Source organism: Pygoscelis adeliae, unplaced genomic scaffold, assembly GCF_000699105.1.
Source record: "Pygoscelis adeliae isolate BGI_AS28 unplaced genomic scaffold, ASM69910v1 Scaffold15, whole genome shotgun sequence".
Taxonomy (NCBI): domain Eukaryota; kingdom Metazoa; phylum Chordata; class Aves; order Sphenisciformes; family Spheniscidae; genus Pygoscelis; species Pygoscelis adeliae.
The window spans coordinates 4,310,643-4,333,769 of NW_008824988.1; the positions used below are offsets into that span (position 1 = coordinate 4,310,643).

At 36.6% G+C, this 23,127-nt stretch overlaps 1 protein-coding gene across 1 annotated transcript in view; it reads left to right on the plus strand.

The window, feature by feature from the left end:
- The first annotated feature begins 6,973 nt into the window (after window positions 1–6,973).
- The window catches only part of THSD7A (thrombospondin, type I, domain containing 7A), a 209,512-nt gene continuing 193,358 nt past the window's right edge, over window positions 6,974–23,127 (plus strand). Inside the window, exon 1 of the mRNA XM_009326106.1 lies at window positions 6,974–7,133. Within this exon, the coding sequence (XP_009324381.1) occupies window positions 6,974–7,133 (160 nt within the window). The remainder of the gene's footprint in view (window positions 7,134–23,127) is intronic.

Sequence of the window (23,127 nt, forward strand, 5' to 3'; positions counted from 1 at the left end):
TTGTTTCCTCTTTCCCATGCTTTCTATCCTAGTGACTTAGAGGCCAGCTTTATGTTCCAGTCTCACTTTTGTACCCAATCTTAGTTTTTTTTTCCCCCTCAGCACCCTCTAAGCAAGTGCATACTGGTACCACAATTTCTGAAGAGGTTCTAATTGTGTGCAGACTTCTTTTCAGAGGTTATAATGAGAAAAGCACACTAATTGCTCCCAACAGAAGCAAAATTCAAGTTTCTTCCCCAAAGTAGAGGTTACCAAAAGCTTTTAAGTGAAAAATTTACCACTTTCCTCATGCACATTCTTTTTTTCTTTTTTTATTAACACAAAAAAGTAATGATTGTCTCTCTTCTTCATTAAAATGACTGGGACCAGGATGGAGATAATTTTTATGTGTTTTTCTCTTTGTTGTCTTTGGCTTTATCTATAAAGTTACTATGAAACTGCAAATTTGGCAGTCTTAAGAAACCGAAAAGTGTAATTGAGAGAGTCAGAGTAGTGGTGCAGACCTCGCTACAAACCCTAACTGTAATTTTGTGTGTGATTAGAATTATGCTGTACGTATAGTCTCTGCAAGAGAAATTTCAAATACAAGGACTTACTCCATGTGCTTCTGAATACACGAACGTGCTCAAAATCTTTTTGAGCAAGCGGTTGTATCAACGCTGTTGGCTTTCCAATGAAAAACGCATGCTGCATTTTCCTGCTATACAGCAAGTTCCACCGGAGGCTACTAAACGGATCTCTGAATTGATGAGAAAAGATTGAGAGCTTGAATTCTCAATAGAGATGACACTTCCTGATAGGGAACTATCACAGACACTTCTGCAGCCAGCTGTGATCTTTGGAAAGGTTCTGCTTCATGCAGTCGGCTGTTGATGCCAATTTAATCTGGGCAGAAAGGACAACGTTCATTCACAGAGTTTAAAGCCCGAAGGTAGAATTAGCAGATTTAATCTGACCTTCTGCAGTTCTTGGGCTGCTATGTTACACAAAGGTATTCATCTATTTAGCCCAGTAGCCTTTCCTTAGTTAAAATGTATCACCAAGTCAAAACTAACATTTTTCTGTAAGACAGACAAAGATGGCAAATACATTGTTGCACCAGGTAGCTTGATCCAAAGCTAGGTGGCTTCCTTGATAAATTCATTGATTTCTTCTTGAATTCCTCTAGCTTTATCTTCCAGCAAGCAGTTCTTGATGTACCTCCTGGTGGTATGTTAATGTGCCCTTCTTGCAAAGAATACTTTCTTTCCATGAATGTTCCATGCCGGGGATGTTGATTGTTACCTACCAAAGGTGTCTACAAAAAATGCAACAGCCAGGTGTTAAAGCAAACTGAGAGAACTACCGAAATACAGCAGTACAGATTAAAAAAAAAAAAAAAAAAAAGCTAAATTACCTTTTTTGCAACCGAAAAACCCCACCCCTTACCAATGAAAGAATGGGTAGGAAAACTTCTAGATTTAAACTGGATTAAAAAACAAACAAACGAACACCACCACCCACACCCCCCCCCCAATATAATCAAACAAACAAACAAACAAACAAACCACAAAAAAGATAAATCTGTCCAAGAATTACTAACTTACCTTAATAAAAGCAAAGCATTTGTCAAGTCAGAACTAGATGACTAGATGTTTGCTGCTCACACATTCATGCAAGTAGAATCTTTATTCATTTTCCAAAAATAACTTTGTCTTGTTGCAAAGATTTTTGAAATAATCGAGAAACACTGAAGAGTTTAAGTATACATTTTTAATATATTCTAGTGATTTTGTACATGTAATGCTTTCTTACTTCTGCACAGCTCACATACATAACTCTTAAGTTCCTGATTTTTTCTCCAAATCCATCATCCAAAAGAATGATAGAAATTTAACATCGTGATACTTCTAATGTTTGCAAAACCAGTTACTTTGGCAAAACCAAAAATAATTGTACCACTTGTATGAAAGAGGCAGAAATTTCCTGGTTTTTTTTTTGTTTGAGTGTTTTTTTTCTTTAAATTACAAGTTTGAAAAGAGGATGTGACATAATGTCACTCTTTGAAAGGATAAAATCAAGGTCTCTTACCTGCTATGAAAGAATAAGAGAAATCCATAAATAGCGTATTATGACATGGTCGAGTGTGACACCTAGAGGCCATATGTTTAGGATCCCTAAAGAATCACTTTTTTCAGCTGCAAGTTTTGCACAGCACATTTAATTTTGGACTTCAGGAATGGAGCTGTCAGATTTTGAGAGACGAAGTATATTGCAACATATTAATATTTTTTTACCAGATTGTTCATGTTTAGGATACTTTTTGTGGCTTCCCTGACTAGGCTCCTTAGCATTGACACGAAGAAAAATAATAGACCATTACTGAGTGTGGTGAGGAGTGTTCAGTGCTCTGCAGCAAACCCTAAAAGAGCCCTGTACAGCTTATTCCAGCCTAAAGTTCCCAAAATTTAATAAAAATCTTGCAGGTCCCATCTCAAGAGAATCCTTATAATATACTTGCATCTGTAGTAGTATCTGCAGGCAAGTCAGGCTCTCAGAAAATGCAGAGCTACAAGTTTTGGCCCATGAGTTTATGTCAGGGAATAAAGAGAACAAAAGCTTTTTTTGGCTGTTATGTGGATTATTTAGATCATCGATCTTGCAAAACAAACGTGCATGTAAGGGAACATACCACACCTTCCTAACTTCTCCTCTAAAAGTTAAGGGTACAACCATACCACTGCATCCCATACAGGGGATATATCCAAGGGCATCCTAATATGGTGACAGAACTAGATCAGTATGTTTTAAATTTAGAGCACTTTTCAGAAATGTGTGGTACTGTATTATCCAATGGGTATTGGCTGTAATAAACTCATTATAACTCCAGAGCTCTTTTCAGGAAGATAGCTGACTTACTCGTCTTTGGCAGCACTTATCATTTTCATACCTAAGTGAAGGGAAAAACTCTTGGAGATAAATCAAAATGAGCAGAGTTCAGATGAGGAGGACTTTGAATTTTCTACACAAGAAAGAAAACATTTTTCATTCTTTAGAATTTGGGTGATTTTTGTGGTATTCTAGTACTCACACAGCACAGATGGTTTAGTGGGGTACAGTTGTAGAGTTTGTAAAATATCTTCTATAGATCTAGATGAGTGGACTGAAACTTCTGTAAAGATTTCTGGCTTAACCTGACTGTGAAATTGAAGGTGGATGAAAGTCATGCTGGACACACCTCTTCATTGAGTATTGTTGACTCTAGAAACAAATGTGCCATATTTGTGTTGTACTCTGTACACTCTTTGACTTTATTATATGTAGCAATACAGCATATTCAGGATAGAAGATAACATGATCCTGAAGCTTTTATTCACGGCATTTCATAAACAGAGAAGGGTGCTAGCATGGGACTGCTTGCTAGCAGAGGAATACCAGCAGGGTGATTCCGTTTGGCATGCAGCTTTTCATACCCAGCAGCTAAGAAATTTATATCTTGTTCTTATTTCTCCTTCCACTAAATAAAAGGTATTGCATGCTTGTTTTGTCATCCTCTAACTGTTTAATGCTAGGAAACATGAACAAAGTAATTCCAATATTTCATGGCTAACTCCACCTCATTTTCATAAAGGTCTTTGAGGTTAGTCTTATCTTTTTCCTAGAAAACTGCTCACTTGTGTGAGCAGTTTACAGACTCCACATTGCTGCTGTGCTTCAAATAAATAATTGTATCTGAATAAAAGTCTACTGAGACTCATATGTTTGTGCTCCGAGGTACAACACTGACACTATTATGTTAGTGATACAGATACTAATGTCGATTGTAGTTTGTTTCTATTCTTTGTCTAGAGGTTTCTTCTCAGAAGTACTTAACCATTTCTTTGGGAATGTCTAAGCCGTAAACAACTGATAAATTATGATCATTAGGTATGTATTAGAAGATGGGTTACCAGTGTGGGCTGGAAATAGTGGTTGCACTGTTAACTGGGAGGGAGGGCCTGCATTCGCTGTAGCAAATAGAAAGAGGATAAGAGCGTATTGGATACACTGGGGTGGAAAAGGCTAACAGCAGCTCTGCCGGTAAGGCATGCTGATAGCAGCTGAAGCTTGCAATCAGGATATATTGCCTCTTGTGTCCGAAATCTACCTCCTGCAGTTAGGTTGGTGTGGGTGTCTCTGTCTGCAGGCATCAGCCTACTCTGGCTTCTGGTTTCACTGGCCTTTCCCTGCCCTGATTAGTAGAAGATGAGTGTATGTACTGCAGAAGTGATCTAGTGTTTGCCAAAAACAGCTCTTCAGGAATCCTTATTTTTTTTCCCAGACACACAAATAAACTTGCATAATAAATATTTCCTCCATTCTGTCTCTGTGACGTATTTCTGAACAGTTTTAAATGCTTCATAGCCTCTTACAAAAAAAAAGGGGTGACATTATTCTTCCATAGTTCATTGATTTTTGACAGAAAAAATGGTACAACCATAAAAAGTAGTGCAAAATTATTGTATTTTAATAATCTCTATTTTAGTGAAGTTTTAAAAGTATGTGGTCCTATAGTTGCATAAATATAAGAAAACATTTAAGTGTTTGTGTATGTGTGCTCACCCTCTCTCATGATATTGCTTTGTTCTGCTGTCAAAAACCATTCTGATTCATTGTGTCAACTACGTGGATGATCTGTTCCCTGATGATGTTTCCGGATGATCTGAGTCACGTACAAAATATTTTCAAAGGCTTTCTTTATACATTTATAAAAGTTCTAGGTAGAATCCATTGCATTTAACAACTCTGAAAAGGGTGCCTTTTCCCCTAGTCACTCTGTAAACTTGACTTTTCCCCTGGTGCATAGCTCCAGCTAAAAAGCCAACATTTTTACTCTTAGTTTTTCAAAGGAATGTATAAGTGATTTATCTTTTATTTTAACTATGCAAGTCAATAAAGTTATTGCCACAGACTTCCTGATGATCTTAAAACTTTTTTAAGCCCTTAAATTCTTAGTCTTATTTTTCATAAATTATGAAGCTGGCATTATTTTTATTAGGTCAAATATTCTCAAGTCCCTCTACGTAGCATGTAAAATAATGTGCATGTGACTAACAAACCTAAATTTACCTGTGAAATTGCTATAATTCTGTAAACTCAGAGGGCATTTTGATTTAAAACAGTATTCTGTCCAGTTCAACAAAGCAAAGGCTGAAGGGGTTTCCATGCTTCCTAAAGTGAATACAGCATGATGTAGCAGAAGTGAATAAAATGTATTTCCAGAAGTGCTTTAGCTGAGGGTACAAGTTCTGCATCTGGATGCTATAAATTTGTTAAGATCATGGCTTTCTATGTATCCCTTATCAACCTATAATCTCCTGATTGTTGCCTGTTTTTCAACAGCTGAGGAACAGTAATCCACACTTGCTTATCTCTCTTAATCACAGCCTCACCCTGCTAGAGCTCCCTGAGCCTTTAATTCCCTCTTAGAGGCGTAACAGAGTGGAAAGTAAACAAAGACAAATTTGCAACCTTCAACATTGCTAATTTGCTCTGATGTCAGAATATTTAAGCAGGCAAGGACTTGGGAATTATTTGATCACAGCTGATTTTAATCTAATGCATGTGAAAAGGCTGAGTCTGGGAAGGTTGTGCAAAATGACAGGCGTCCCAAGAGAGGTTGACTGAAGGTTTCTTCTTTAAACAACAATAGCTCCATCATTTTCAAACTCTGGGTCCTGTGTTCTTACTGTGTATTTTTGTAGCAGTTTGCATTTTTAATGAAACTTTTTGAATATGATAGCAGTTTTCTTGAAAATTCCTCATTTGCTTCACAGTTTATAGGTGTCCGAAACCCGATCTTTAGGCTTGTTATTGCATCTGTTCACTGGGTAGTGGGTGGGAGAGATAAAGATCCCTATTTAAAAAGCTTTGTCTCTCTCCACGTTTTTGTATCATCATGACAGCCTAATGTATCCTGAATACTTTCATATGTAAAACTCAGTGTATGTTTTAAAAATGATTGATAACTTGATCTTCAAATTATTTTAAATTACACAGTTGACATTTATGCATGTATATATGTGTACATACTTGCTGGATGGGAAAGGATGTTATCTTGCATTATATATTACATGCACACTTCATCTACCACAGAGGTGATGTGCTTACACATACATAGACATTATCATATACATATATTCATCTGTCCTCACAGTAGATAGCTATATATTATCACCTGAAACAGAGTTGATAAATATGCAAGGCAAGTTAGTGTTTTTTCTCTTTTTTTCTTCCATTTCCCTTCATAAGGTCTTAATTGTCTATTTAATGCATGTGTAATCACTTGTTTTTTGTTGTTTACAAAATGGATAATGCAGCATACATATTGTTATCAGGACAAATGTCTGATGCTCTCTTAATTAGTATATAGCGCTCTGGTTATATCTGTTCTGGTTGTATGACTTGGGTTTCTGAAGCGTGTCTGATGATGATTTCTTCTTTTCTTCTTAGTACGTATCATTTGGGATATTCCAGGGAGAGACACGTCTGGGAAGCCAGCCTTTTGCAGTCACTCGCTGCGTCGAGATTACAGCACTGGGCTATTTGTGTTTCTCCTCATCCCTGTTTCTCTCTGTCTCTCACTCTCTCCAGCTGGTGTAAATGACTGCTGCTGCCTCCCAGAGCAAGATAACCTGCTCAGTCAGCTGGAGCCCCCTGCGGACAGCTGTCTCGCTTTTAGCTGATGGAAAACTGCTACTAACCGCTGAATGGAAGAGTGTGGAGCAGCAACCATACTAGCAGCAGCCGCTGCAGCAGCAGCAAGAGCGAGCAAGGACTCTATTGTTCCCTCGTGTTAAACAGTTTTTCCTTTTCAACTGCCATGCACAATAGCAGGAGAGAGGTTTCCGGTCCCCTTCTCCCTGTGAAGAAATTCTGAAGAGGGAAATATTATTTGAAGAAGGTTTCGTGGTTGTGCTGCGGATTTTGGAGGCAGCAGCAGGCTGCTGGAGGCATGGGGTTGAGCGAGGGGAGCGCTGCTTTCTGCCGTGGTCCAGGGGTTTCCACCGTGCCAGCCCAGTGCGTGGGAGTTCTTGTGCTTCTGCTGCTGGGAATCTGGGACACTCGTGCACAAAGTGAATTTCAAACTTCATCGGTGTATTTGTGGAAGACCGGTAAGTAAGGATGCTGTGTTAACACAACAGCAGTGTATTTATTTTTTGTTGTAAGTAATAACCTTTTTGTGTGCTTTGCGTATGCGGAGAGAGAAAGTTAAATCTAAATTACTAATGTTTACTTCCAGGATTATAGGAAAAAAAAAAAATTAAGTCATCTTCCAGGATTCCACCAGCCAAGCAAATAGGGCAATCAAAAAAACCCCACACGTTTGTGACTCTGTGGCACTGTTCCTGGGATCTCTTATGTATTTTCTGTGTCTTCTGAGGTTTTTAACTTTGCTTAGTAGCTCTGTGTTGGATGTAAATAGCAAAGGTCGGGGTATTAGTGCCTGTCCACAATAGGAAAGAACATTTGTTACAGTTGGAGTCAGCAACGTTAACAGTGCTCTAAAAATATTGACTTTTCACAAAGAAAGATGTAATTCAGCATGTCTAATCTTTGTGCTCTGTGCTGACATGTAATATATTCAGCGTGGTAATTGATGGGGAGTTGGGTTTGTTAAATTTAGGTTTGTTGCACAGTATATAGGACATGTGAAAGCTAATGATGGATTAGGTGAAATAATCCAAGTGATGCCAGATCTCATAACCAAAGAGCCGAAGGCAAATAGGCTATGTGGATTCAGCACCACATGAGATAGATAATTTCCTCTGCTTTGATACTAATGAGTTACGTGTCTGTTTTAAAGATTACGTAGTCGTAACAGTGTCCAACCTTAACTTTGCATTAAGAATCAGTGGGGAATTTTCCTGTGTCTATTAATATATTACATTCATTCAGAACTTTAGTAGTGATGAATATGTGCACTTTAGTTGTCTAATACAGTTTTAGTTCCTATGGAAGTAGAGTCAAAGTCTTCTTTAGGAAATTCAAGTCAGTAAATATTACACATTGGCTTCGGCAGTTGGCTTTCTTCCCTGTACGTTGCCAGGAATAAAACAATTCAAAAAGTAGTAGTTTTGTTTAAAAACTGCTTTTCCATTAAAGGATAATATGGTAGTAAGAGAGAGTACAAATTAATCATTTGTCTGAAAAACAACTTTGAGAAGACAGTCTCTTTCCTGGATGGAGGGCCCTAGCCTTCTGCCACAGAAGCAGATCAATTTACAATTACAGTGATATCCTGAATTTTTTAAGAGGCTCCATCTATCTAGCAGCTCAGGGAGGAGATTAAAAGGAAATTCATTTAAACAAGAAGACAAGCTTTCCAATAACACTAGAAAGAGAAATCTGAGGAAGAGAAAATCCTTTGCAACTTTCACTTCCGACTGAAAGATGGGTTGCACAATGACAGTGACCCATTTTTTTTTCTTTTGAATCACTGACTAATTCAAAACATAGTTTTGAGTTCCATTACAGATTTGTAAATGTTCAGCACACACTTAAAAAGAGATAAAATACATGCACAGGTTTATCCAAAAGCACTGTGGTAATATAGCATTTTCATGAAGCGTTTTACGCTTACCCTGAGTTGCTAGGCATCAGTAGAATAAACTCTCCAGCATTTTGTCTCCATTTAACAGTTTAGTAGATTGTATTTAAAAAGGTTAAAATAGTAACATAGGATGAGAATAATAACAACTGCAGTTAACTAATACTTATGAACATGCACTGTCAACTTGCTATGGACTTAATTCTGCTTACTTTGCGTACAGTACATGTGCTCTGAAGTCATGTCAGTTAAACCAGCAAGAAGGAAACTGGGCTGGCTTTTGTTTTCTCCCCCTTTTCTCCCTTCCTGGCAAAGATCACTCTTAAGAAACTTTTGTCTAGGACAGGTGCGATCTAATTACATTGCCTTATGAAGAGCTGGTTCTTCCATTCAGCTTTTCTTCTGTGACCTCTCTCCTCTGTTTTGCCTGCAATAAGGAGTAGGATAGGCATGTTCGCTGGACAATTTTTAATGTAATAACGTCAGCGATTTGATGATAACATGATGAAAAACAAGTCAGAGTGGCTCTTTTCAAACAATGAATAGCAAGATGCAGTGAATAAGGTAGTGCATCTGTGTTTGGCTTCTAATTAAATCTTCACACTCTTTTTCTTAGCTGTTTATTGAGTTTTGCTGTTTTCCCCCTCCTCTTTGTGGGAGGTTCTAGAAAGTGAACTAGGAGAATCGCTGGTCAGTCATCTGAAGGGATATCTAGTATGGGATGTATAAAGTTCAGTTAAAGTATCAGAGGGAATAATAAAACTGAACAGCAGTGAGCTCATCCAACTCAGATAGTATTTTGCTTTTCCTTCTGTGAAGGAAATGGGTCAGGGGAATGTGTGGCTAAGACTGTCTAGGAAATCAGCTTGATTATATGCCTTTTGGGAACTGTTATGTCCATTCTCTGAGAAACATGCTATTTTTGTATTGAATTTAGTCTGGTATCAGCTTTTGTAAGTACTGTTCATGACTTGCATGTGTCTGGCTTTTATTTCTAAAGATTTCTGAAATAGTATCTTGGTGAATGTTACCCCATGTCCTCTATACTGGTTTACTGCATTGTCTTTTCTTAAGGATGCCTTTGACAATAATCTGCAGGGATTATGAGGTTTGGGTTGAGGCATTCTTTCTCCTATAAAATAACAATTGTGATATCTGGTACAGTTTCCTTTTTCTTTTTTTTTTTTGAGGGGTTGGTATTTTGTTTTATGGGGTTTGGGTTTTTTTTGTTGTTGGGGGGGGAGGGAGCGTTCTTCTAATTCAAATTTCAACTGTGTACTTCCAACCTACAAACCCCCCCATCCTCCTGTCTACTACCATCAAAATCTGAAGTGTTTGTAATACTCAGGTTAACCATTTTGGGGTTTAATTATCTTTGATTCGGCATGGACAGTGTTGTGAACAATGTGCTTTGGGCAGGGAGATTGAACTAAATGATCTCCAGAGGTCCCTTTAATCTCCACCATTCTGTGATATGGTTGCCATCATTAAGTCATTTCTACTTCTCCAACTGAAACTGCTTTGGAGTTTTGGCTTTCGTAACTTTTTTGATCTCTTTTAAGAATGGGTATTTGCTGTTGCATGTTTATGCTGCAATTATGGGGTGTTTAATGGACCTTCAGTGTTTTGAATGGCATTTAGATGAACACAGTTGATCATAGTTACTAGTCTTTAAACTAGGTTTCCTGCCAAACATTCTCATTCCATACCATGCAGACCTGGTGTATGCATTTTTTTCAGACACAAATACACAGCCATTTAATTTTGTGTGGTCACTGGGAAAGCCATCTGGTTTCTTTAACATAAACTAAAGCGAAGTCTCCATCTGTGCACAATACCTGGCTCTTCACAGCAGAGTGATGAAACAGCTAGACTCCTGGAGTTGAGTCATGGTGTCTGTCTGCTTGATGATTTGAGGTAGAGAACAGCAGCTTTCAGCAACTCGTAGAACAGAAGTTGTGGTATTAAGGGGTGGTGATTCCATTGATGTGAGGTGGACACATACTGCTGAGCACTGGACTTCTGAAGTTGAAAGAATTTTTGAATGACCTGTCTTGTTCATCAGTAATTGCCCTTCTCTGAGTCTACTGATTTCATTTGCAATGAATAGTTGTTTGGTTCAGGTTCTACACTGCTGCATTGAACTTCTGTGAGTTCCTGCAATGTTTTAAATTTCATTCATATTCTACATTAACTATTACGAAGCCTTATTGAATTGTTTCTATATATGCACAAAAAAAAATGTGCCACAATTCAGTAAAAACTGCTTGTGTTAACTTTTGTTAAATGTTATTGTCCAGTTTCTTTTATTTTTAAAGTGAAGTTTTCATATTCAAGAACAGCTTATAATCTTGTTTATACTGCCCACCATAGGCTAATATTTTGATGTATCTGTAAGTTTTGCAGTGAACAATATGAGGACTGATGATTCCTAAATAAAGACTGCCATACAGTTATCACTCTTCCAAAACAAGAAGATGCGTATTTTTCTTGGTCTGCCATTTCATGATGCAGGCCATCTATATACCATTTCTATACACAACTGACTAAGCATAGGCATTTCTTGCCACATCAGAACTCTCCTTTACTTTCTAGCCTGTGCTTCATTTGTTTTTGTTAAATCAACTGACACGGTGATATGTGATGTGCTGTCAGTGTTGGGTGTAATGCCTGCCTACAGTTACTAATATAATTACTGAAGAGCTGTGCAAAATCGGCAAGGTTCGATCACACTGTAAAATTGCTTCTTCTGAATGTTTGAAGTAATGCACGTTACACTCTTGAAGTGGAAGACGCAGCATTGGATTGATATCTCTGGAACAAAAAAAGTGATAAGAAAAATCCTGGGAGGCAGTGCCTTTACCATCATTATCTGTTTTAAAGACTATTGATCAGATCTCAGATAGTTTACAAATCAGTATAGCTCTGCTGAATTATTTGAGCTATCTGCAATTGTGTGATACCAAGACTTGGTCTTTTGTATAACAATTGCAGTTGGATATTTTCCCCTTCTTTTTAACAAAGGTAGAACTTGAAATAGACTTTCTGTAGGTAACAATGCCTTTTTAAAATTAAAGGGAAAAAGTCTTTGTTTCCTGAAGAGAACACTTAAGTATCTCTATTTTTATGCTTATGTTGTGTGAGAATTGGTCCTTAGATAATAACTTGCTCAACGTTTGAGGCAGTGGAGAATCAGAGAAAAGGAGATAATATGGGTGTAGGAAACATACAGAAGATCACATGTATTCTTGGGATACTGGAGGCCCTGAGTTAAATCAGTGTGCCAAGTGGTTTCCAGTGGGACCAGAGGGGTGTTGCAAGCTCTGCAGCCCAAGAGCTCTCCTTAACCTCTCTCTGAGCTTTTTCAGGCAGCAGCATCTCTATGTGACTTTTTTTTTTCCTTGTTCCATTGTCTTGGGAAGAGGACTGCGTAAGGGCCTCCTTCTTCACCTGAAGAGCCTATGAACAAATGTTTTTGCTGTTTCAAGGTGTTGCTGTGGGATCTTGTAACCAAATCATGCTTCTTCACTGCTTGATGTGAACTTGGATCTCAACCCCTGCCCCGATTTTTTTAACCTCTTGGTTTCCCACTTAGCCACAGAGTAGAACAAACACAACCTCTGTACCATCACATCCTTGTCAGGTTTTACAATTTTTATGTGTTCTGAGGCCCAAATCTATTTTAAAAAGAGTTTGGTGCCACAAGTGGAATTGGAGAGAGGAGGGTTTCCAACACTTTGGCTGAAATTTCTCTTCTAACACCTTTGGTGGCTAACAAACTTAAAATCACTGAATAAAATGTCATTTTATTTTCCCTATGTATGTCCCTAGGACTGTCCTTATTTTCATGGGACTGAGTGTTCCGATCTCATATTAATGCCTGAGGAAAGCAGAAGTCCTTCCTAGGGCTGGCAGTCTAGCAGGCATTTCAAAATGTGCCTAAATACACACTGACAGGAATGATCACAAAGGAAGAGGGAGAGAGAAAAATTACCTAACCACCCCTCTGATTGAAGCACTTACCTTTCAAGGGTTGTGTCAGCTTGTTTGTTGAAGCTGCTCCATCATATAGCAGAAAATTCCCCATTAGTTTCAGGTTGGGTTGGTTTTTTTTTTTTTTCCCAAAACCAGAGTAAAGCATTTTTGCAGTAATCTCAACTTGAGACTGGAGACAGATAAGCCTATGTTAGTAAATAGAAAACTCCCGATTTTAAAGAGATGATGAATAAATGATCAGAAGAGACGGATTAGATGTGAAGACCTAGGGAGAATGCTAAATGAGAAAAGATGTTTTAACTTGAGGCCTGACTGTCAGGAGGGGAATTCACATGTGATGATGAAAGAGGGCAATGAGGACCTCTTCAAGGGAAAATAGAGTTCTAGTTATGGTGTGGTGAACTTGAGCTGGTACCTACACATCCTTGAGGAGGGGGAGAGAGAGGTCAAGATTTTTAAATTGCTAATGTAAAAGGTGTTTTTCAGGATTCCTCTTTTTGATTCTCAGGCCTTCAGTTACAGAATAAGATAAAAGGCATATTAGCTGCATTTCATCAGCTTTTCAAAGAATAAAAATTATTCAAGCAAAATGTGCTAAAGATGCTTTACTGTTACCTCGTTGATTTGAAATATAAATGATCCTCCAGGACTGAACGTGGTTAAGTGTTGGTTACATATGCCCTGCATAAATTCATATTAATTAGAGTTAGAATTTATCACTTCTATTGCATTCTGTAATGTGCATCTAAGCAACCACACTGTTTACTGTCTGTCTGCCAGTTAAATCTGACTTTTATGTAGTCAAATGGGGCTTGTCTATCTATGACTTGAATAAGGAAATATTCATTTTCATTAGGTGTGTTCATCACTCTTGCTCTTTGCCCTCATTTATAAAATATCCTTTCAGATTTTTTATTCAACAGAAATTGCGCAAGGCAAGTATTAAGCCTTTGATTAATGCAAAAGGTTTTTAGTGCAGTCTGGCAACAAAGCATTTGGCAGAGATGCAGAAAATGATTGCTTTAGGGAAATTATTTATAAATTTTTTTAGTAATCTGTCCTCATTTAACAAAATCAGAGTAAATATTTAAATGTTTGGAGAAAAATTTTGTGCTGCTGAAATTCTTTTTCTTATGCAGTTACTTTGCCATATCTGAAATAGGAAAATAGAAAAAAAATGTGGCTGGTATTATAAGCCTCTAGTTAAGATAAACAAGTAATATACTCTGGGCTAATGGTTGACTTCACTTGTAGGATAACATTTTGAAGCTGTCAGAGAAGTGGAAAATGGCAGCTGATCATGTTGTACTGGTAGCTGAGAATGTCTGGATTGTTTTTAGCAAGTGCCCTGGAGCCCTTATGCTAACTGGATCAGCTGAATCCCTCAGCTTATAGGGATGCTGGAATAAGAGAATACCTCAAAAGCTACGGGGTTGTTTTGTTCTGTAGGCTGGCCGCTCCAGTGTTGGATTAATTCAGTTTATTAATGTCTTATAGACAAGGTTTTAACTTTACAGTTCCCAACTCCACTTGATGTTGATATCTTCTTTTATCGTGTTCATCCGCTCAGTTGTTCAGATGTCAGAAGCGTGTATCTTCTAACACAATAACTCCAGATTTATAGGAAGCCCAATTCCCATAATATAAAGGCTAGTATTCTCAAACACAAGTAGTAATCTATATTTTGAGGTAATATTTGCCATGGTATAAATTAAATTACACATTAAACTATGTACTGTAGCTGAGAAAGTAATTTCTACATATGTTTATTCTGTTTATTGAAGGTCCTGTCCTACATTCACAACTTTCTTCATTATACATGTCTTTTTTTTTTTCTTTTCTTGTGTTCCTCTGTGACCTGTTTTCTGTCCACAAACAAGGCCTCTCCATGTAACGGGGCTGGGAGACCCTTTTCTGGATGTATGTCCAGTCAAAAATCTCTGTTTCTGATTCTTAGACTAGTGAAGCTGAATAAAGTGGTGGATTCCTTAGGTGAGTAAAGTGCTGTTTAAATTCAGACTGACAGAAGTTGAAGATCTGGTTGGTTGGTGTGGAGCCTCAGAGGAGGCAATAGGCTGGTAGAGCCTACAGTTGGGGACAACAGCAGCATTGACTTGGGATTTTATTTACGGATTTTGTCTTTCTTTTTATGTCTATTTCTGTCTAGTGAGGCAGTAAAAATAGATGGGGTTACTAAAATAATGGAAGAATTAGATGAGAGAAACATATCTAGAAACCCTAAAAAGATCACATTATTTGGTAAAAGTTTTCCTAAATGATCACAATTAAAAGAACTGTGTTGTATTGGATATTAAATCTCAGTCAAATAAAAGTTAATGTAAGCAGTTTTGCTACCACTAGCACAAATTAATCTCCCCTAGAAATCCCATTATTTACCACTTTCATATGAATGCTGTACAGTGTTAAACATACCAGTGTCTGGGATTTCACACAAAATCCAACAGACATTTATTGTAGCAATCACCACATTCTCAGCATTAATTAGCACTGTGCATTTTGGTGCGGCTGACATTTCTGGAAGTTGTCAGTAGACCACAGTAGCTGTTTTTTTGAATTCATTTTCTGTATTTTGTGAGCATTACCGAGATTGTTTTGGTGTTTTTATGTCTGTGGAATAGAGAAGGAAAACCTGGTGTATTTGCATGGATTCAGGGAAGGAGTGGCATTAGATGCAGCCCTTACTGGCTGGCCCAGGTGGAGGTTTCTTGTGTGATCCTTAGCGAACGGTGTTGCTGGAAACACAGCAAGCTTTCAGTTGTCCAAATACCGGTAAGAGTTTTCCATAGGTATTTTGAGAGAGACGGAGAGAGATAATAAGTAACTGTTTTCTGTAGACTGTTTATACTGCGTGAAGTGAGTTTGAGGATATTAATTGGAAATGGTTTCTGATGTAATGAGACATACTTAAACATTTTAAAGATTGATGGCATCTGCTAACCAATGAGAAATTTCTTAATGAGATACTTTTTACCTCCTGTATTATGCAAAATGAAATGTTTATATTAGTGAACAATAATATAACTCTCCCTGTGTGTGCTGGGGAATAGCTATTTTACCACTAAACCATTAGAGAAATAAAGAATAGAACAGAGAGAGATTGTTTTATAATGACTTGTGTTTGTACAGTGCCTAGCACAATTGAATTCTCTTCAATTGCTGGTGTTCCTATGTACCACAGCTTTATAACAAAATGACATAATTAAGATTTGTTAAAGATGCTGTTTACAAAGATACATTATTAACATTCTAAAAGAACATTCAAATAATTTCAAGTGCCAAAAATAGTTCAAATAGCTGATACCAAGATGACGTACTAGAGGATAATAGAGGAGAAAATTTATTTTCATAGGAAAACAGTGTTATGAAAAACCTTGGAAGCAGGATTGTCTGTGTAATAGTTCCAAAATGTATTGTTGGGAGAAAATGTCTGCAGTAGTAAGAGAAATGTTTTTAAATGTTACTTAGCATTTCCACATTTACAGATTTAGCAGTTATCCCTTCTTCTTTGAATTTGATATGAATGTGCTTGATTATTCTAAAAGATCACTTGTGTTTATGTAAAGATTTGCAGTTTTCTACTAACTGGTTGAATCAAGTGTACATTGTGATGAATTTTGTACTGTTCTATTCTGCTTCACTTGATTTGCTTGTGATTTCTCAGTCAAAATAACACCCTGATTAGGGGAAGAGGTGGAGGAAGAGGGTAAAAGCCATTACAGTAACAGTAAGACACTTACATCTTGCAACAGGGAACATCAAACCTTACTTTAAAAAAAAAGAAAAAAGCCATTATAAGCCAGTAAAGAGGCTGGGTCTTGAATCCAGTTTCAGCTCTGCAAGTGGTTTGCAGCGGTGACATCGGGAATCTGTTTCCTTTTCTTCTGTAATGTGACATTTATGTGAGTATAGTTTTCTGTAGGTCTCTGTGCAAAAACAAAACAGAAGAAGTTTTGAGACTTGTGATTTTTTGTTATAGTTATCATATAATTCCCAAGAAACCAACGCTTTAGCACACTTGTAGTACTTGTCATATGCAAGCAAAAATGGATGTTATGGAAGAGATTAGGACATCTGGGAAACAGGAGGAAAGAAGTTATCATGAGTGGAGAATACAAACATAAAAAGCATGGGGCAAGCAACCAGCAGCTATTTTCTGTTGAATACAAATATTTAAAATAGATTGTGAGATTGAAAAACTCAGGGGGCTGAGAGAAGAGCTGAATTGCTCCATGAACAGATATGGAAATTTTTTAGCTAACATGAGTTTTCTAATGAATCTGGACGCTATTTTTGTACAACATTTCCAACAATATGTATACCTGTGTGTGCATGCTTGCCTGTGTGATTTATATGTGATGGTCTGAAAATGTTGCTGAACCACGCTGTATGGATCCAATGGCACTACCTTAAAATACATATAGCAGTAGGTTACCTAGGTCTTCAGTGTCTGACTAGAACAGTAGCACAGCTTGAATTTGTGGTCGCATCTAATAACAGAAATGTATTTTTTTTATATACCACTAACTTATTTTAAGAAAGAAGTTCAGCTTCGCTGCTGCTGCTGCTATTTTTAAGAGGCATACTTTGAAGGGTGTCATTGAAACCACTTTTTTTTGTAACCCTAAATGAAATTCACAGTCAGCATTGCTTTTTAGACAGCAGCATTGGGAAGACCAACTCGTTCCTGTAAGACATGCTTGGTGCCATGCAGAAGGTAATGAAAGGAAGAGGAGGGAGAGTGATAAAGCGACTGAGCTTGCAAGGAAGATTTGTAGTCTTTAACTTGACGTGGATGAATAACTTGTGGCACTCCATATTTCAACTTGATATATGAATGTCAACACCTTGGGAATAGTTTGGGTACCTGAACCATAAAGCTAGGAAATTCAGGTTATTTTCTATACTGTACTTCTATGTCTTTGTAGGAGAAGTCTATGGGCTGTGCTGCACAAAAATGAGTTCTCTGAAACTCTGCAAAGTGCATACCATGACAGATTTATATAGGTGATTTACATATTTACTAGTGATAAATATTTAATTTTTCCCCTCTGTGTTTAATATACTTTAAAAGCCCTACGGAATAAATCAAGATGATGAATATATGTACTGATTATAGTTGAGTCTTGGTTCTTTTGTCATAGTACAGATTTAAGCTATTTTATCAGATGTATTACCAATTACATGTGATGGAAGTAACTCTAAATTTATGATTTTGTTATATAGATATAAGACAACTTGTTTTTTGAGATAGCATCATTCTTCTCTTTTTCTTATCCTAACTCTGCAAGAAGTTAATTTTATTGCTCTGAGGATGTTACGTAGTATGTGCCTTCCCTTGAAAATAGTGAATTTGCTAGGTTACATGCTTCATAGTTTCTCCTGAACAGTGTACTGCTTAGTTTCTTTCTTAACACAAAAGTAATAGTCTTTAAGGATCAGGGTCCAAAAACAAAAGCTAAAATTGTGTAGTAAAGATTTTACCTTTTGGATGCAGAAGTCGGTTTTCCAAAATAGGTATGTTTTTCTGAAGCCTCACATATAAAGGGACATTGCTGATTAGAAATGAAGTAACAATTCAGTGAACTAAAAACTACTGCCATGTGAACAGAAAAAAAGTGTCTCAAAATGACAAAATCTGTTGCTTACATAATGTCTTCATCACTCTCATGTAAGAAATAGAATATAGGTGTGTTCATATCAATGAGAAATCTTCATATTATTATTATTATTAGAGTAGAAACAGATGAAACGGTGAACCTGTGTCAGAGTAAATTAGGTATTGTTACTGTTCATATATAGATGCTAGTTTGGGTGTAAGCCATTGTAAGAAAGATGATAGTAGATAATTTGCTTCTGAAGTAGCTTATGTATCTCTTACAAAGATTGTGTATGCATCTTCTGAACTAATAACCTTGCTGTTTCAGTAAATTAAAGGCAATCTTCAGTATATGCCCATACCTTTCTAAATATATTGTTTTCTCAGCAAGTAAAACGCTGTTATCCAGAGAGTTTATTATTATTATACTATGAATGGAATCCAGTCTGTATATAATCCCCTGAGAGTGATGAGTAGCACTCCTAGAGGCAGGCATTCGTTAACAAAATATGGATTTAAGGAGAACTTGAGATGAAGAAAAGGTGCAACTTAATTAAAGTTAAAATATTAAAAGGAAGAGCAAAAAATGACTTTTCAGTCTTGTGATGCCTGTATTAGTTGCTAATGCAATTCAGCGTTCCAATTTCTTTTCAATTTAAGACAGACATTCATCACCTTTTATGTAAATGTTACCAGAGAGAGTTATTTTGGAAAGACAAAGTATGTTAAGCCATAAAACAAAGATGCCCTGCTTTCTGTATAATGAATCAGATAATATATTGCCTTTTAAACTTTTTTTTCATTGAAAGTATTTAAAAAGAAACAAGTTATCATTAGCTAAGGCTTACTAAAATCTTCAGAACGTTATCGAAGTAGTGTAACCTAGACAGGGAAAACAGATTAATGAATAGCACATCTGGGGGAAAAAAAAAAACCAAGAAAACCAAACATAACAATTGGAATGTAGAACATCAAAGATAGCATGGCAATTTAAAAAAAAAGAAAAAAAAAAAGATTTACTTTCGTGTTGTATCACTTTAGCTGGGTATGGAGCTAACAGGCAGAGAGTTCATCTAATTTGCTGCAGTTGGTTATAAACAAGGAGTCCATTTGAAGTAGCAGTGTTGCTTTTGGTTTTGAATTTTTAAAGTAAAGATGAAGAAGGCTCCCTGAAGATAGAAACTCATTAAGAAAGCCAAGGGCTTTTTGGAGAATACGTTCTGTTCAGGGTGGTTTTTTGTTCCACACTTTGTATGTCTTAGAGCACACTGCAGCTTCTAATGAAAAAATAATGTAGTTCATTAATCTGGAAAAACTTCTGAAAGTAGCTACATTCTCACAGTATTCTGGGAATTAGTTTGAACATAATTGGTTGGATGTCAATATTAAAAAGCACCCTAATGAAAAAGGAAATTCTCCAACTATGATAGTTTGCTGCTTCTGATGAAAAATTTAATGAGGCTGAATAATTACCCCTTCTCTCTTCTTTCTTCCCAATCTGCCATGTCTTTCCCAAGTTCTGCTTTACATTTATTGTAAATATTTTAAGCGGTAGGATTTCTATCACTGTAATTGAAAGACTACACTATTGTCTGCGTGTCGCACTATTTTATAGCTAGTTTGCTTTTTTCTGTAATCCTTTTTCCCTTCATGACTAGATTACTCAAGAAGAGTATTTTTCAGTTGTCATGCCCCTCAGCTATCATTTAGCTGAATTGTGCCTAGTGAACTCTAATCTTTCTTGATAAATCAACCTATTAGTCTTGCGCCAAGCAGCACAGTATCTGCCACTTACATAATGGTTACTCTAGCTGGTTTAATGTGACTTCTATCTTCTAACTTCAGGTTGAGAATTACTTCCTTCTGAGATGTGATCATTGCCCAAATACATATACTTTCCGTTACTGAGTTGACTGTTAATCATTTAACAAAGTTATGAAGCATATGGAAGTTGGGATTTTTCATGGGGAACCTATTTTAAGAAAACAGAACAGAACACACACACACAAACAGAAAAGCCACAAAACCACGTTACTGGAGTGGAGGGCCTTTTCTGATAACTAAGTTGCCACAGAGTGATATAGTATGTTTGATATGATGCGCACTGTTTTCTTGAACAATTTCTGTTTTGAATTCTAGGTGCAGTACAGACAGTCAGATGAGAAATGAAACATTCAGACTAGTTCTTTAAAAAGCACTAAGTTTTTGTATATACAGAGGTTTAATGAGTTTTCAAATCTATCAGCTATGTTTTTTTTTTTTTTTTGCTTTTTTTGGTAGAGATTATAGTTTTTAGGTCCCCATCCCAGTTTCTCATATGACTTGTATTAGCTCTTTGATATCCTACTCCTTTCTGTCTCAGTGGGCTAATGGATGCTCTGTGAGATGTTTGTCCCCATGACCTGGGTCTGTATTAGCTGCCTGTTCAATAACTGCTCAGTATTCTGAAAAGAAACATATGCTCTTACTGCCATAGACCCCTACCTGCAACAAGAAATGGTTCATCTTTTTGTGATGTTGTATTAATGCATTCCAAAGACAAAAATAAGAGAGACACAAAGACAGTCTTATTTATCTCATGCTGTCAACATCTAAGAATTTTTATCAAAGATTAATTGAAATTAGAAGACAAAGCCTGAACCGTTTTGGTGCTTTTGTTAATGATATTCTACATCTGTAAGTTACAAACCCTGAATATCAGTTGCACCATGATGGCAATGCAAAACTTGATTTTAATATTCAGCTGCACTCTATAGAGACATTTGGTGCTTCCGAAGACATTTGCTACTGTTTCTTTAGAACCTGCAGCCTCAAAGATGACCTGGAATGCCAGATTAGGAAATTGATAAAGCTGTCAGTGGTTTGCTGTGCTCTACTTCCCAGGCTATGCGCCACCTTGTCACGTGTAGTGCCCATGATAGCATCAAATATGTGACATTAAGAGATCACACCTTTTTCCTCACTTCATAAGGTGAGAAACTTTTAGTGTAAGCTTAATAAGCAAAATATGACACGCATCTATGCAGTCTTTTAACAGGAATTCTTGCTTTTTTCCTAATTCCATTTCATTTAATAATTCTGTGAGTTTTTCCTTTTTATCATAGAATCATATAGGCAAATGTGATTCTTTCTAGCAGGACATTTAGTGCAAATGTATTCTCTCACTATACAAATTGTAATAACAGTGTATTTCTGTGGGTTTTTTCACTGAGAAAAATAAAATATCTGGGTCCAACCTTATATGCATTTAGCTCCTATGACTTCAATGTCATGACTCAAGGTAACACTTCAACAAGTGCTCAACATCAATTCTGGAACATAGGCATCATGAGGTAGAAAAGCCAGCAGTATTTTGCCCCAACGTAATTTTTAGGTATTTACTGAGAAGATATTTAGCTGGTATTTTTTATTTTAACTAGAAAATGAAGGCTTGAGGTTAAAAATATATAAATGCAGCTTCATGTTTATTGGATTAAAAAGGGGAAATATTCTCCCTGAGAAGTTCCTAGATGTTTCTTTTTGCCATTTTAATTTATATTTTATGTTTAAAAACTCATCTTTCTTCTTTAATATGTATTTTGTAGTATCACTTTCTTCTTAAAAATATTAAGCTGTCTGCAGCTCAGTACACTGAGATTTCTTTTGGTATATCCATTAAACTTTAATACAGATCACAGTGATGGGGCTTTTCCCATCATGGATGCATCCTTAAACTGTTATTCCTTCCTGTATCATTGGAATTACACCTAACTATGAAAGTGGCCTGTAGAGCAGCCTTCCAGAAGCTCATGAACTTTCATCTTCTTTTTAATTTTATTTAAAGGACTTTGTCTTAGTTGCCTTCATTGATACAATATACATTCAAACAAAATGCCCGGTGTCTTGATTTTTATTTCCTTTTCAGGAGATTCTTAGCTATTAGGTAGACTAGCCTTTTTGCTTTAGTTAAGGAATAACACCTAATCCTTGAATTAAAAGGAATGGGAAGCAGAAGATGAAATTGAGCTAGGTGGCACTTTGTTTCCTCTTGTTTTGGAAGAATTTTTAGAAAAGGTTACTCCTTTATCCTTCAAAAATGTGGGTGCCTGTTAGAATTGATTCTGAGCATAATGCCGATGTAGTTTTAACAAGCAGATTTGGTAAACATATGGATACATGAGTTTTGGATTAACGTAGGTTGTTTTGGCATCCTTTAATTTTTCAGTTGTAATGAAGGATGTATTCTTTGTGTGACAGTTTGGAAAGTTTTACTGTAGTTTTTTGTTAGTTCCTATAGGTATTATACATTTGTAGTTGATAGTACAAGATCTTATTTAGGACTTCTGGTTTATGTGTCCAACCCATTTCTGCCTCCTTTTTGCATCTACCAACACCATTGTCTTCTATGGAATTGAAGTAATGAAAAATGCTACTTATGTGGTTCTTGCCACCTCTGAGGTCCTTTGGTTATGTGGAAAAAATAATTTTAAATTTCAATGCAGTACAGGCAAAAAGGAGTTTATTCCTTGTGATAGCAAAGAAATCTCTGAGAGGTAAACTTTTCAAGTATAATACCTGTCATTTTGAAATCTAGTAGATGAGTACCCTTGGCCTGGCTGTTGGCAACGATGTTGTATTTAAACACACATTTCATTGGTATTCCATTTTCAAAGCAGAGAATGTCATGTGTGTTTAAAAATAACTGGCCTCAAGAAAAGTTTCAAAATGAGAATATATTGTTTTAAAACCTACTTAATGGAAAAGCTTTCAAACTGAAATTTGCTTCATGGTAGCCGCTTGTGAGAGAGGCAATTCAGTGTGATTCCAAGCTTCTGCTTTTATCTGCCTTGATAATAGTGCATCAATCTTCAATTCTGGTAAAGATACAGAAATTGTTCCTAGCAGCGTAAAAGCAATGCCCATTTTAGTGTTAAAGGTCATGTATGTGCAGTGCCTTTTGATGAAT